Raw genomic sequence first — 14473 nt, forward strand, 5'->3', positions numbered from 1 at the left:
TTGGATATAAAACATGTAGAATATATTGGGCCAGATATGGCCGGTTTAAACACTAAAGGGTTAAACTGTGGTGAAGGACAATACCACATGGTATCCATACATTGGGCAAAACCATTATGATTTATATGCAGGGGTATGCATTTTTTTTTCTTTTTTACCCAATGGATGTGTGACATGTGGTGTTATTGTCTACCAGAGTTTGAAACCATGGCCTGGCCATGAAACTTAGGTAATGTATTGTATGTCTTATGTGCTGTATAGGGACTATATCTAATACTATGATCGGTATTGAGTTCTCTTTGCTTGTTGAATGTTCACCCAGTCACAATAATATATATAGATACAGATGTGGATATATAAATATATATATATATATATATATATATATATATATACATACATATATATATATATATATATACATCCATATATATACATACATATATATATATATACATCCATATATATACATACATATATATATATATATATATATATACATATATATATATACATATATATACATACATATATATACATATATATATATACATACATATATATACATATATATATACATATATATATATACATATATATATATACATATATATATATATGTATATATATACATATATATATATATATATATATATATATGTATATATATACATATACATATATACATATATATATATATATATATATATATATGCACATATGAGAGGAGAGAGTGAATAGGAGGGGAGAGCCCGAATCTTAAATCATTTTCTTAATTTGTTTGGTTTGATCCTTCACCCTGGTCGTTGCCGTTTTCACGCTGTCTGTGAGTTCGTCGAGTTTCTCGTTCTGTTTAGTCTCTTCGTGGTTGATGTTCAGCGCCATCGACTTGATTTTGGTCAGGATGCTGCTTACTTCCTCCACCTCCGAATCAGACACCAATTGCTTGGAGGCATTCTTCTGTTCCTGCATGGGGTCTTTGTACTCTGTAGGGGACCGTTCCTGGATGGAGGTGTTCTGCGTTGAAGTGGAACCTAAATAAAAAGAAAGACAAAAATAACAAAGACAAAAAAAAAACAACACAATAAAAAGAAAAAACAGCTTTCAATTCATCATCATCATTGTTTTCACATTCACTTTACCATGCTTGCATGGGTCAGATAGAATTTTGCTGAGGTCTATTTTCTACAGCAGGATACCCTTCCCACTGCTAACCCTCACCTATATCCAAATAAGGTAATATTTTCCAATACTTCCCAAGTTCAGGTAAAGTTAACTTTTCGGGTCATGTCGACTCATAAGGGTCAGTTTCCCCGGTTTCCATGGGGTACATATTCCCCACCTGTATGAGATGCCGGTTCGTTACAGGGTTACTCATTTTTGCTAGTTGAGTGGACTGGAGCAATGAAGTGAAATGAAGTGTTTTGCTCAAGAACATAACACGCCACCCAGTACAGGAATTGAAACCACAATCTTACAATCATGAATGAGTCCAACACTCTAACCACTAAGCCATGTGCCTCCACATTACCCCTGTTTGAAATGAAGGTGTCACTGTTGGCATGAAGGTGTCACTTGTTTACAACAATCTAGGAGACAGTAATACACACACACACACAACTCATCTATCCCTAGTTTTCGCACTGACCACAAGATAAGGGATCAAAGGACCCTGTCAAAGGGTTTCTCCATGTCAACATAAGTCAAGTACAGAGGTTTGTCTTTGGCTAGGTACTTCTGTAGCTGCCTTACCAGAAATATAGCTCCAGTGGTGCTTTTCCCTGGCACAAAACCAAACTGCATCTCATCAAGACAGACTCTCTCCCTAATTAGTTGGGTTATGACCCTCTCTGTAACTTTCATCACCTGATCCAACAATTTGGTACCTTTGTAATTATTTCTAAGGCATCACCTTTACCTTTGTAGCAATTGACTATGGTGTTGTTACACCAGTCATTGGGTAGGATTCTATCGTGTTGTTGTTGGCACTCTGTCACTTACGATGTTGAGTGTTCCAGTTGATCCGATCAACGGAACAGCCTGCTCATGAAATTAACGTGCAAGTGGCTGAGCACTCCACAGACACGTGTACCCTTAACGTAGTTCTCGGGGATATTCAGCATGACACAGAGTGTTACAAGGCTGACCCTTTGAATTACAGGCACAACAGAAACAGGAAGTAAGAGTGAGAGAAAGTTGTGGTGAAAGAGTACAACAGGGTTCGCCACCATCTGCTGCTGGAGCCTCGTAAAGCTTAAGGTGTTTTCGCTCAATAAACACTCACAACGCCCGGACTGGGAATCGAAACCGCGATCCTATGACCGTGAGTCCGCTGCCCTAACCACTGGGCCATTGCGCCTCCACTGACCAGAGGTAACAGGCAGGAATAAGTACAAGAATGCATAAAAGAATAAAGCTTACCTTTAATTGGAAGATCAGAACATAAATTCTCTGATTGGCTTGACTCCATGAACTCAAATCTGTCCTTAAGGCGGGAAGCCAGTCTTTTGACAAATTTATGAATGTGAGCAGAAATAATGGTGTAATTCACATCAGGTTTTCCAAGACAGAAATGGCTTATATGGAGTTCCCAGGGTGTGACAGCATAAACTCGGGAAATTTCTGACCAAGAATAATTTTCAACAACAGCTTGCAGTGGTGTGGTGAGGGTGAGAGCTTCGCGACTGATTCTAAGAATTCCATCACACAGTGAGTGCAAGGGGCATCTGTCTTCGTCCATCTTGTAATAAAGCACTTCATATTCATGGACATCTGGAATGTCTTTGTTGGTGATGACCACTGGGTCAACCACGTCGTTAGTTTTCTGCATTGTGGTCAGCTGACCAAACCAAGACTGTAACCCTTTAATTAAATTCTCTGACACATCAAGGTCTTCTTCGATATCGTACATGACTGCAATGCAATTATCAATTTGTTCGCCTTGTGATTCCAGTTTTTCGGCCGCCTGTGCCAAAGTCCTTTCAGAATCGTGAGCAACTTTCAAAAGTTCCGTGCCAAGTTCTGTGCTCTCTTTATGCATTGGCTGGTCCTTGGATTCTTTGCTAAACAGACCAAATCTTAAGAAATGGTTCAAGGTTAAACAAACGGCACTGCGATCTGTAAACGACGAAAACCAATGTATGTCTTGGCTGTTGTTTAATGTAATCACCAAAGAACTGAAGATAACGGTTGACCTCATTTTCTTTATGGTTTCCACTTTGCCAAATGGAATAACTAACGTCAGGGGTGTGTAAGCTTCTTCTTCTCCTTTGCTGTCATTTTCTTTAAAGACAATCTGGGTGGGGTCAGCAACAAGTTTGCCGTACAGCCATTGGGATGTCTTGTTGCAGTAATATGAGGCGTACCATTCTCGGATATAAAACCCTGTTGCAGACATCTCGGTAACGGTCAAAATACCTACAATAACAAACAAATAAATAAATAAATAAATAAAAATAAACGCCAGTGTTTTAATGGTGGCAGCTGATGAAGGATATGTTCTCTATGTGGCCCGCTTGTTTTTTGTACCTTGTTTATCATTTTGTCCATGTTTTTTTTTGCAACGTCCTGTACCCAGATATGCATCTATATATATACATGTAGATGAAGGTAAGTACATACATGTACATATATCGTAGGAGTGGCTGTGTGGTAAGTAGCTTGCTTACCAACCACATGGTCCCGGGTTCAGTCCCACTGCGTGGCATCTTGGGCAAGTGTCTTCTACTATAGCCTCGGGCCGACCAATGCCTTGTGAGTGGATTTGGTAGACGGAAACTGAAAGAAGCCTGTCGTATATATGTATATATATATGTATGTGTGTATGTGTTTGTATGTCTGTGTTTGTCCCCCCAACATCGCTTGACAACCGATGCTAGTGTGTTTATGTCCCCGTAACTTAGCGGTTCGGCAAAAGAGACCGAAAGAATAAGTACTAGGCTTCCAAAGAATAAGTCCTGGGGTCGATTTGCTCGACTAAAGGCGGTGCTCCAGCATGGCCACAGTCAAAAGACTGAAACAAGTAAAAGAGTAAAAGAGTATATACTCATATATTGTTTATATATATATATATATATATATATATATTATTTTTAAAATGGCAAAAAATCATATATTAATTAATATCGATTAATTACCAGGAAGCTAGCACATTTAAAGAATCAAAGAGATTCAGAATTAAGAACAAGATTGCAAGTTTGACATTATTTAACAAACCCCACCCCCACTCTTTCCATGCTGCCATGAGTTGGATGGTTTAAGAGGAACTGACAAGCCAGAGGATGACGCCAAGCTTCAGTGCTTTGACAGGGATAATGTCTATGGTTGGATGCCCTCCCTAATGCCAACCATTTTGCAGAGTCTACTGAGTGGTTTTTGTTTTTTTTTTTCATGGCACCAACACTACTGAGGGTAACAAGTATCTGCAAGACAAGATTCCTCCATTGAGTTGGGTATAAAAGAGACGGATAGAGATAGAGAGAGAGGTGGGGGGGGGGGGAGAAGAAGAAAGAATGAATGAATGAATGAATGAATGAATGAAGCCCTGGACTGGACTAGTTCAGTATTTATTGAATGTTTATTGAAGTGTAGCATGTCTCAGCGGGATTTGAAATCAGAATGCAGGGAGCTGGAACAAATATTCTTTTCTACTCTAGGCACAAGGCCCGAAATTAGCTCGACCTCAGTACGCAACTGGGACTTAATCTATCGACCCTGAAAGGATGAAAGGCAAAGTCGACCTCGGCGGAATTTGAACTCAGAACGTAAAGACGGACGAAATACCGCTAAGCATTTCGCCCGGCCTGCTAACGTTTCTTATTTCTTTATTGCCCACAAGGGGCTAAACATAGAGGGGACAAACAAGGACAGACAAAGGGATTAAGTCGATTACACCGACCCCAGTGCGTAACTGGTACTTAATTTATCGACTCAGAAAGGATGAAAGGTAAAGTCGCCCTCGGCGGAATTTGAACTCAGAACGTAGCGGCAGACGAAATACCTCTAAGCATTTCGTCCGGCGTGCTAACGATTCTGCCAGCTCGCCGCCTTGGCTGGAACAAATATTACAAAACTGACACTAATGCATGAATGTATGTATGTAGTTTGAATAAACTACCAGTAGAAAAACTTCGAAGTCACTGTCAGCAAAATTATATTCAACTCTACATGAGTATTGAGTTCTTTATTTAGTCAATGTTTGTTGTTGCTATGTATTCAAAACAAAACATTTATTTTTAACATACACTGCTCCAGCATGACTACAGCCTTTAGGCTGAAACGCATAAAAGAATAAGAATATATGTATATAAAATATATATATACGTGTGTGTGTACGCATATACGTGTACAGACGCATAAAATATATACATACATTATATAATATATATCTCTGCTAACTTCCTGTCTCGATCCATTCGATCTGCGATCACCACCAAATATATTGTTTCTCCTTAAATACCTTCAATCGTCAGGGGCTCGGTGAACATGAATGTTATAATCACACATTTAGAAATAAAGGTTTCTAGTTCGAATCGAGGGTCAAGTCGGAAACGTACAGATTTCTAGGAATGAAACATCTCATGACGATCACCGAACATCAAACGGATCGTGACGTAGATCGACAAATATATATATATATATAATATTTTTTTTTATCGGAAATATATATCTATATCTATAATCTATATACGATCTCGAAACACGAGGTTAGCTTCTCGAATCATTAGAAATCATATTAACAAATATAACAAATGATTTAATTACGAAAATGATTTTTTAAAACGTTTCTAATCCGAGGTCGGTGGCGAAAAAACATAATTTTAATAATTTTCGGACACGTAAAAATTATTTTTGTCTCATTAAAAATATATTTGATAAAGGAATGTCTAAGATAACAAATGAAAAAGAATTTTAATTAAAGAGTTAAATGAGCTATGGGCCAGTGCTGTCGATAGGGGGGTGGGCAAAGACGCCTTTAGGGATTTAGTTAAGTCCCTTTACATAGTAAGTTCAAATCCGGCCAAGCTCTACTTATTTATTTATTGTGGTTTTCTGTTTGATGAAAGAAAATGCGAACTAGACACTGGAGGACTGATATATTTTTGTCTTTTAGATCTTTTATATAATTCCTTTCATGTTTCAGGAAAGACTACAAGAATCTCTCTCTCCCCTCCCTCACACCTCCAGACACATGTTCGGTATTTCAATTTAAAGACCCCAGGTAGGGCTAAAGAGAAAAAAATATATATAAAAAAGCCGATTCCTCTTGGACAAGACTCGAACTCAGATCGTGAAAACAGGAGGTAATTTATACGGATTCAGATACTCCAACATACCCCTTCCTCCAAAATATGTTAAGCCATTTTGGCAGAATCGCTAGATTTGTTAGGAAAATTCTTTGTGATATTTCTTCTTAGTTTTTTTATGTTCTGAGTTCAAATCCTGCCGAGGTTAGTAGTGCCTTTCATTCCTCCAGGATCGTTAAAACAAAATACCAGTTAAATGTTAAAATAGTGGGGTCAATTTTAGCGATCAATATGTAACCCTTGCAATTTCTAGCCTTATGTCGAAATCAGAAACAGTTAATAATTATTTTTAGTCTCTTTGTAATTAATAAAGAAATACATTAATTATTATTATTATTATAATTAATAAAATACGGAGACACCTCTCAGAAAACAGGCAGTCCTGTCTGTACTAATATACATATTAATAATAATGTTTTCTTTATCAACCACTGCTTTAAGGGTACACGAAAGCATCGGGGACGATACAAATGAGGGGTTGCATAAAGGAGCATGTAATGAGAAGGAAGAACAATAAATAATAATAATAATAATAATTTCTTTTATTTGCCACAGGGGTCTCAAAACAGTTTATAATTTGTGTGGGGATTTGGTTAAAAGATGACGGAATGAAAGAGGAAAAGACAGCGAAATGAGAAAAGAGAATACATAGAATATAAGATATAAAATAAGGAAATAATAATTTGGAAGTAAAAAGAGAGAGAAATCGAAAGACAGTGGTGAGAACAATAATTGGTATGAAGATTAAAATGATAAATGTAATTAAACTATACCTTGTGGTTATAAGTTGTGAAATTCGATGTAGAAATAGAAATAAAACCGAGGAATAATTGCTAAAACACGGCCGATGTGGTTTCGGTTTAAGTGCTTGTTTTCCGTAACGCGAGTCTGGTGGTGATGAAAGTGGTTGTGGTGGTGGTGGTGGTGGTGGTCTTTGTGTCAAAGAACAGAGCCAGGGAGGTATGTCTGGCTATGTCTGTATGTGGGTGGGGGGGCTTTACAGAAGGATTATCTAAATATCTGGTGTTGGGGGGTGGGTTAGGGATGGCTAATCTGCAGAGATTAGGGCAGATAGGTAACCCATATAAAACATAGGAGCCCCAACAAAAGATCCCTTCTTTTAGGTTCAGGGAATAAACAACAACATCAGATGACTACTAGGCGGTGAAGGCTGATGTAATCGTTCCTACTGTTAAAAAGTTCCAGATAATTTAAGCTTCTTGCGTGTCACACAGTCAGTCCGCCTCACTGAGTTGCTTTCAATTCTTTTGTTTCTTCATTTCTTTTTGCTTATAATTCTTTTAATATTTCTATTTTTTTTCTTCCTGCTTTCATTCTTATTTGTTCCCCTTTACTTTTATCGTTTCTTTCTTGCGTTTTTCTTTCTTTTCTTTCACTCTATTTTTCTTTCTATTTTCCTTTCTGCCTGCCAGTCTGCCTGCCAGTCTGTCTGCCTGCCTGCCTGCTTGCCTGCCAGTCTGCCTGCCTGCCAGTCTGCCTGCCAGTCTGTCTGTCTGCCTGCCAGTCTGTCTGTCTGCCTGCTTGCCTCTTCGTCCTATCACAGTCCCAATTCTACGATATTATAATCATCCACATGCTAATATTTCCCTGTCTTCAGTCTAAAGCAGTGGTTCCCAAAGTGGGTTGGTATTGCTCCCCTGGGGGCGGTGGAAAGTTCCAGGGAAGTGTTGAAGAAAAGTGGGGCGATAATGGGATAACGATTCATGTAAAAACTGGGGTGATAATGGGGTAACGATTCATATAAGAACAACAAAATAATGGGTTCATAGGTTAAGTTTTATTTGTGAAATACAATTGCTTTGGTGGAGGCGCAATGGCCCAGTAGTTAGGGCAGCGGACTCGCGGTCATAGTATCACGGTTTCGATTCCCAGACCGGGCGTTGTGAGTGTTTATTGAGCGAAAACACCTAAAGCTCCACAAGGCTCCGGCAGGGGATGGTGGCGAACCCTGCTGTACTCTTTCACCACATCTTTCTCTCACTCTTTCTTCCTGTTTCTGTTGTGCCTGTAATTCAAAGGGTCAGCCTCGTCACACTGTGTCACGCTGAATATCCCCGAGAACACGTGTCTGTGGAGTGCTGAGCCACTTGCACGTTAATTTCACGAGCAGGCTGTTCCGTTGATCGGATCCTATGACCGCGAGTCCGCTGCCCTAACCACTGGGCCATTGCGCCTCCACCAGTATATAATAGTAGATAATAAATGGCAGTTTATAATGACTAGTAAAAGCAGTGAAAGATGACAAGTATTATGACAGTGACAATGGATATTGTAGTAGAGGTGGTGGTGGTGGTGGTTTCGGTAGTAGGTTTGTTGTAACAATGTGGTGCTATATAAAATATTCACCCACTTGTTTTATATTTGGTGTTACTCTTCAAATCTTTCTTTTGTATGCATATATACCGTGCTTATAAATATCGGAAACTGGTTCCCGTCGGGGTGGATCCTAGCCATCCTTCTTTTGATCTGGGTTTTCATAGGTTTCTGGTTCGATTGTTCCCATATGGCTGCTTTTTACGTGAGTCTGTTTTGCCATCACACCCAAAGAATGTTCCAAAGACATCTATTCATAAACGCTTTGCCATCTATTTATTCAGAGACATCTATTTGTAAATGTCAGAATTTTGTCGATGGAAAACTTTATAACTTGCTATGTTTCAAACACACACACAGGCGTAGGACTGGCTGTGTGGTAAGTAGCTTGCTTACCAACCTCATGGTTCCGGGTTCAGTCCCACTGCGTGGCACTTTGGGCAAGTGTCTTCTAGTAAAAGAGTATACGATTAGACTGTTTTTTTTTGTCTTCTTCATTAATAAAAATGTGTGTGTATGTGTGTGTGTGGTGGTGGATCATGAAATCAATCTTATAGTTTTGAGAGGGGAGTAGAGGCGGGGAGGGGAGGGCGGTGAGCTGGCACGATTTTTAGCGCGTCGAACAAAAAGTTTAGCGGTATTTCTTCCGGCTCTTTGTGTTCTGAGTTCAAATTAGGCCGAAGTTGATTTTGTCTTCCATATTTTCAGGGTCGATAAAACAAAGTACCAGTCATGTACTGAGGTCCTTGTAATGGTCTTGACCCCATCCACTCAAAATTGCTGTCCATAGAGAGAATTGTTATTAAATACAAAGAGACGAGCAGGCACAATCTTTAGCGCGTCGAACAAAATGCTTGGCTGCATTTCTTGCGGCTCTCTACGTTCTGAGTTCAAATTCTACCGATGGCGACTTAGCCATTCATCCTTTCGAGATCGATAAAATAAAGTACAGTCGAAAATTGGGGTCGGTATAATTAGCTTGAACTTTGCCTCAATATTGTTGGTTTTGTGTCCAAATTCGAAAGCTTGGGTTCGAGACACGGCTGGTATGTTACCCCTTGTTTTAAAGTAGTTACGGACAACCTTTAATAATGAGAAACGTCTCATCATCAAGCGGGCCGCACTATTAAAAGAAAAAAAAAAATTAAGTAACTTTTCGTTTAAGCGCGCCATTCGGAAAGAACTGCGGGCCGGAGGTTGGTGTTTCAATGGAATATGTCGAAGCTGTTAAAATAAAGGGACATAACTCCTTGATGTCTTAACATTTAAAAAAAATAAGAGTTCTTCCCCTTAGTTATTAAACTTAAATGGTGGAAGGTTTTTCTGTTTGTTGCTAGGCAATAACAACAAACTTAAACGCTTTAAATGAACATGACCACCACTACTACATCAAAAGACGGATTGTCAATAAGTCAGACGTGTGTCCTTCAGGTAAGTATATTTACAATCAAGTATTTTCTGGTGTCTGTAATTGTTGTTCAGTCGTAAATCCAGTCGGCCTACGATGAAAGACGTTCCAGTTGTGACCATCCCATCTTTTATTCAGGAATAGTGTATCTAGGACTACATTGTCTAATGTGTAATTACTGCTGTTTAGACCTGGGTGAAGCCTCAACGAACAGATCTTTCAATCAACGGCGTTCCAGTTGTGACCAACCTGTCCTTTATATACAGACACTGTCTACCTAGGATAATATTATCTGATGTGTCCTTCTTTGTTGTCGTTATTTAACCCTAGGTTAGCCCTAATCCTGTCTAGCTACAATCAAAGATGCTGTAAGCGTGATCAATCCACCTGTTAGTGGCTGATGTATCATTCCCCCCCCCCACACACACACACATGCATACACACGCACACACGCACATACACGCACACTCACACACATATACATATACTCACATATATATACATACATTCACACACACACACACACACACACTGTGTTTGCCGACATAAAGCGATGCTCCAGCATGGTCGCAGTCAAATGACTGCTGAAACAAGCAAAAGAATAAAAGACTATATATATATATATATATATATATATATATATATATATACACGCACCTACATATACATTTACACGCGTTGATATATACATACGCATATATGTATGTAGGTGTGTGTGTGTGTGTGTGTGTGTGTGTGTGTGTGTGTGTGTCTTTCAAGTTAATGCTTTAGTCTTTAGTGTTTAGTCTTTATATTCAGTAGACCCATCACAAATCCCCTCTGTTCGACTGATCTATAAACCCTGTCCCCCCCCCCTTCCACGCTGTCAACACGAGGAAATGACGACCTGTTGTGGTGAGGGGGGGGGGGGGCAGACGCCTACAACAGCTGACTCGCGATGACCCGGTCAAGATCTCACCGCTTCCACCACCACCACCACCACCACCACCACCACCGTCACCACTATTGCTACCGCCACCAGTAGCAGCAGCTGTAGCACCACCACCACCACCACCACCACCACTGCCACCACCTTCACCACCATCTCCACTACTACTACTACTACTACTACTACTACTACTACTACTACTACTACTACTACTACTACTGCTGCTGTCTTAAGCAAGGCAACGCGGGTACGCCTGCATGGACGTGCTAGAAATAGCAGCCAAATTTACCTCGAATCGCGGTTGACCCTCAGAAATATGAGAAACCAGTCAGACAATGTAAATAACCCTATCAGAGTTATTTCGGGATTACGTTATGTCGACAGAATGGACACGGTTAGAGTGTCTTTGATCGGGTGTTCGCCGGCCTAGAACTAACTAAACTGCTAGTGTGAGATGATAATTGCTGTGAAACCAACGCGCGAGCGAGCACGCACGCACACACACACACACACACACACACACACACACACACACACACACACACACACACAAACACTCATATGCGTGGTGCCACGTAAAATGCACCGGTGCTGTTGCCACATAAAATGCACCTGCCACGTAAAATGCACCGGTGCTGGAGGACTATATCTTGGAAATCCGCCGGCCCAATGGTTTCCCTTCATGGCAGAGTTAATAGTCAAGACTATTTAAGCATTTTATCTGATCAAATTCATCCTATGGTTGCGGAACTGTTTCTGGAGGGAAACATAATCTTTCAGGATGATAACGCACCAATTCACACAGCTAAAGTTGTTACTGGATGGCACGAGGAACATTCTAGTGAAGTTGAACATCTTATCTGGCCACCACAGTACCCAGATCTCAATATTATTGAACATTTATGGTGCATTTTAGAATAACAAGTAAGAAGTCGATATCTTCTACCATCATCACTACAAGAACTGGAGACTGTTTTAGCTGAAGAATGGACAAAAATTCCTTTGGAAACAGTTCAAGCTTTGTACGAGTTCATACCTCATAGAATTCAAGCTGTAGTTACTGCCAAAGGCGGTCCTACCCCATATTAAAATAAATTTGTTTTAAATTTTAAGGTGTTTCCATTATTTTGCCAAACCCCTGTATGTATATATATATATATATATATATATATATATATATATATATATATATATACACACGCACAATAGGCCTCTTTCAGTTTCCGTCTACCAAAATCCGCCGAGAAGGCTTTGGTCGGCCCGAGGCTATCGCAGAAGACACGTGCCCAAGATGTCGCGTAGTGGGACTGAACTCAGAACAATGAGTTTGCGAAGCAAGCTTCTTACCGCTCAACGGCTCCTGCGCCTATTATAATTCTAAAATATAAATGGAAGAGGTGGGGGTTCTGTGCAGGAAAAAGGTCTTTCATTATATCACAATTATATTTCGTAATTTCAATCATTTTTAATTGCGTTTAAAGGATTTTTCATAATTTAAAAAAAAAATTCTTTAATTTTTAGAAATTTTTTTTAAATTTTCGTTTATTTTGTTTAATTTTCGTTTCCTTTTTTAATTTTCTTTTTTTTTTCTTTTCACTTTTTTCTTTTCACTTTTTTCTTTTCATTTTTTTTTCTTTTTGTCCTTGATAGAATCAGACCCGGAAATCAACGGAGACTCTTAGAGCAGCAACGGTAGTCGCAGGAGGAGCAAGAGTTGTAAATGATGACGACGATGATGATGATGATGATGGTAAAGATGGTGATGGTGATAGTGATAGTAGTGATAGTGATGAGAAAGAGGAGTCACTGACAGCCATTTTGTTCCCCGCACCATCGAAGGACAAGCCGCCGTCACCGCCAGCATCATCATCATCGCCAGCATCATCTTCGTCAGTATCGCTGGTAACGCCTCTATCCTCAACGTCGACTCTCGCATCATTGCCACCACCACCACCACCACCACCAACATCACCAACATCACCAACAGCAGCAGCAGAAGAAGCAGCAGCAGCAGCAGCAGCAGCAGCAGCACTAGCACCACTACTACTACCACCACCACCGCCACCACCATCATCACCACGAGCATCACCACCAACGCCGCCGACATCACCATCTGCATCGACATTTCAATACCAAACTAGTTTTACGTCATCCCCACCGTCCTGCACTTGTTTAGCCTTCCCATCATCATCGTCATCATCATCGTCGTCGTCGTCATCATTAGGAGGAACAGCAGCAGCGACAACACGACGACGACAACAGCAACCACCACCACCACCACAACCACCACAACCACCACCATCATCGAGAGCAGAGGGAGCTGACGCAGACATGGCGATTCTGGGGCAGCCTTTAGATGTCCAGTCCTCTTTGACCGAAATCGATATGTTGCGGGCGCAGGAGAGAGAACAGTCTGCCGAAATAATGGCACTGAAGAATGAGCTGGACAACAGCTGTTGTCGGCTGAAGACAATGGAAAAAGTCAATGAGGAATTGGACGCATTCAAGACGGACGCTGAGAAGCAGAAGATGGTGAGGGCTACTGAAATTCTTGCGATGGAGAAGGATTTTCAACAACTGTCGAAAAGACACGACCGTCTGGTGAACGTCAAAGACTCTCTGAAGGAGAAGAACCATTTATTGGAAGAGAGGATTACCAAGATGAGCATTGAAAACCCGTCCAAGTTGTCCAAAGTACTCAAAGAGAAGAGTTTGTTGGTACAGCAACTTAACAGAAGCGTTGCGAAGACAAAACTAAAGTTAAAAGACCTGGAAGCAGTCTACAGGTAAATATATACTTATATATGTAACCCCTGCAGAGATATTTCCGGATTTAGCGCGCCAAAACTAAGACTTTTGAATTTTACTCTTTATAATTGATAGAATCACGTGCACGTTTTCACTTGTTGGAGACAGCTAGCACGAGATTCTGTTGGATTATAATCGTGTTGGCGGTCTGTACTGAAGATAAACAGATACTTTCGTTAAGAAAGTGTTGACTTTGAAACCATGGTCTACAGATAACCGAGGTATTTATGATTTTCACTAGTCTCGCCCGCCTGTTTTTGCTCCGCTGAATCTTTCTTTGAGAATTAGTTACCCACTTTTTCCACCTTTCAGTGTATCTCTTCAAATACTCTAAGCTGTTTTTACAACCATTCTCCTGCGTTCAAAATCCTTCATTTCCAAAATGCCAACCCACTCGGGGTTCCACAATTTTGCTTGTAAAAATGTATGTATGTATGTATGTATGCATGCATGTATATATGTATGCATGTAAGTATGTATGTATGTATGTATGTATGTATGTATTCATGTATGCCTGTATTATGTATGTATGCATGTACGCATACATATATGTATGTATGTATGTATGCATTGAACAGTTCCTCGTCAGAACCTCGAAGTGTGTGAGAATAAAGCTATGGTAGCAAGCGTTTGTGTTTGTATTACAGTCAGAAACTGTTTGAAAGAGAAAACAGCTCGGAGCTGGAGAGG

At 40.0% G+C, this 14473-nt stretch overlaps 2 protein-coding genes across 4 annotated transcripts in view; one reads left to right on the forward strand and one right to left on the reverse strand.

Moving 5' to 3' along the window:
* Window positions 1-690: 690 nt before the first annotated feature.
* Window positions 691-7680, reverse strand: LOC106875336 (synaptosomal-associated protein 47). Of its 2 annotated transcripts, none has more exons than XM_014923429.3 (3): window positions 7079-7680; window positions 2422-3417; window positions 691-1034 (listed from the first exon to the last, which is right to left on the reverse strand). In XM_014923429.3, the coding sequence occupies exons 2-3, from the start codon at window positions 3395-3397 to the stop codon at window positions 760-762; spliced, it is 1251 nt and encodes a 416-aa protein (XP_014778915.2). In that variant the 5' UTR covers window positions 3398-3417; window positions 7079-7680; the 3' UTR covers window positions 691-759. The 2 variants fall into 2 exon arrangements, with proteins under 2 accessions (XP_014778915.2, XP_089199444.1); XM_089343318.1 differs by lacking the exon at window positions 7079-7680 and adding an exon at window positions 5372-5599.
* Window positions 7681-9916: 2236 nt separating this feature from the next.
* The window catches only part of LOC149130806 (uncharacterized), a 15842-nt gene continuing 11285 nt past the window's right edge, over window positions 9917-14473 (forward strand). For both annotated transcript variants that reach the window (XR_016238653.1, XM_089343465.1), the window contains exons 1-3: window positions 9917-10070; window positions 12626-13761; window positions 14431-14473. The exon at window positions 14431-14473 is cut by the window's right edge and continues 82 nt beyond it. Coding sequence is in view for 1 of the 2 variants with exons in the window: in XM_089343465.1 (XP_089199591.1) it covers window positions 10005-10070; window positions 12626-13761; window positions 14431-14473 (1245 nt within the window). In the remaining variant the exon portion in view is untranslated. The remainder of the gene's footprint in view (window positions 10071-12625; window positions 13762-14430) is intronic.

This window comes from Octopus bimaculoides, chromosome 27 (assembly GCF_046866305.1).
Source record: "Octopus bimaculoides isolate indiv1 chromosome 27, ASM4686630v1, whole genome shotgun sequence".
Lineage (NCBI taxonomy): Eukaryota > Metazoa > Mollusca > Cephalopoda > Octopoda > Octopodidae > Octopus > Octopus bimaculoides.

Excerpts from the sequence above, each read along its gene's own strand:
- LOC106875336 (XM_014923429.3), bottom strand. The coding sequence starts at position 3,397 with ATGTCTGCAACAGGGTTTTATATCCGAGAATGGTACGCCTCATATTAC. Across the intron at positions 1,035-2,421 it reads TTCTGATCTTCCAATTAAAG|GTTCCACTTCAACGCAGAAC; the intron begins GTAAGCTTTATT and ends CTTTTTATTTAG.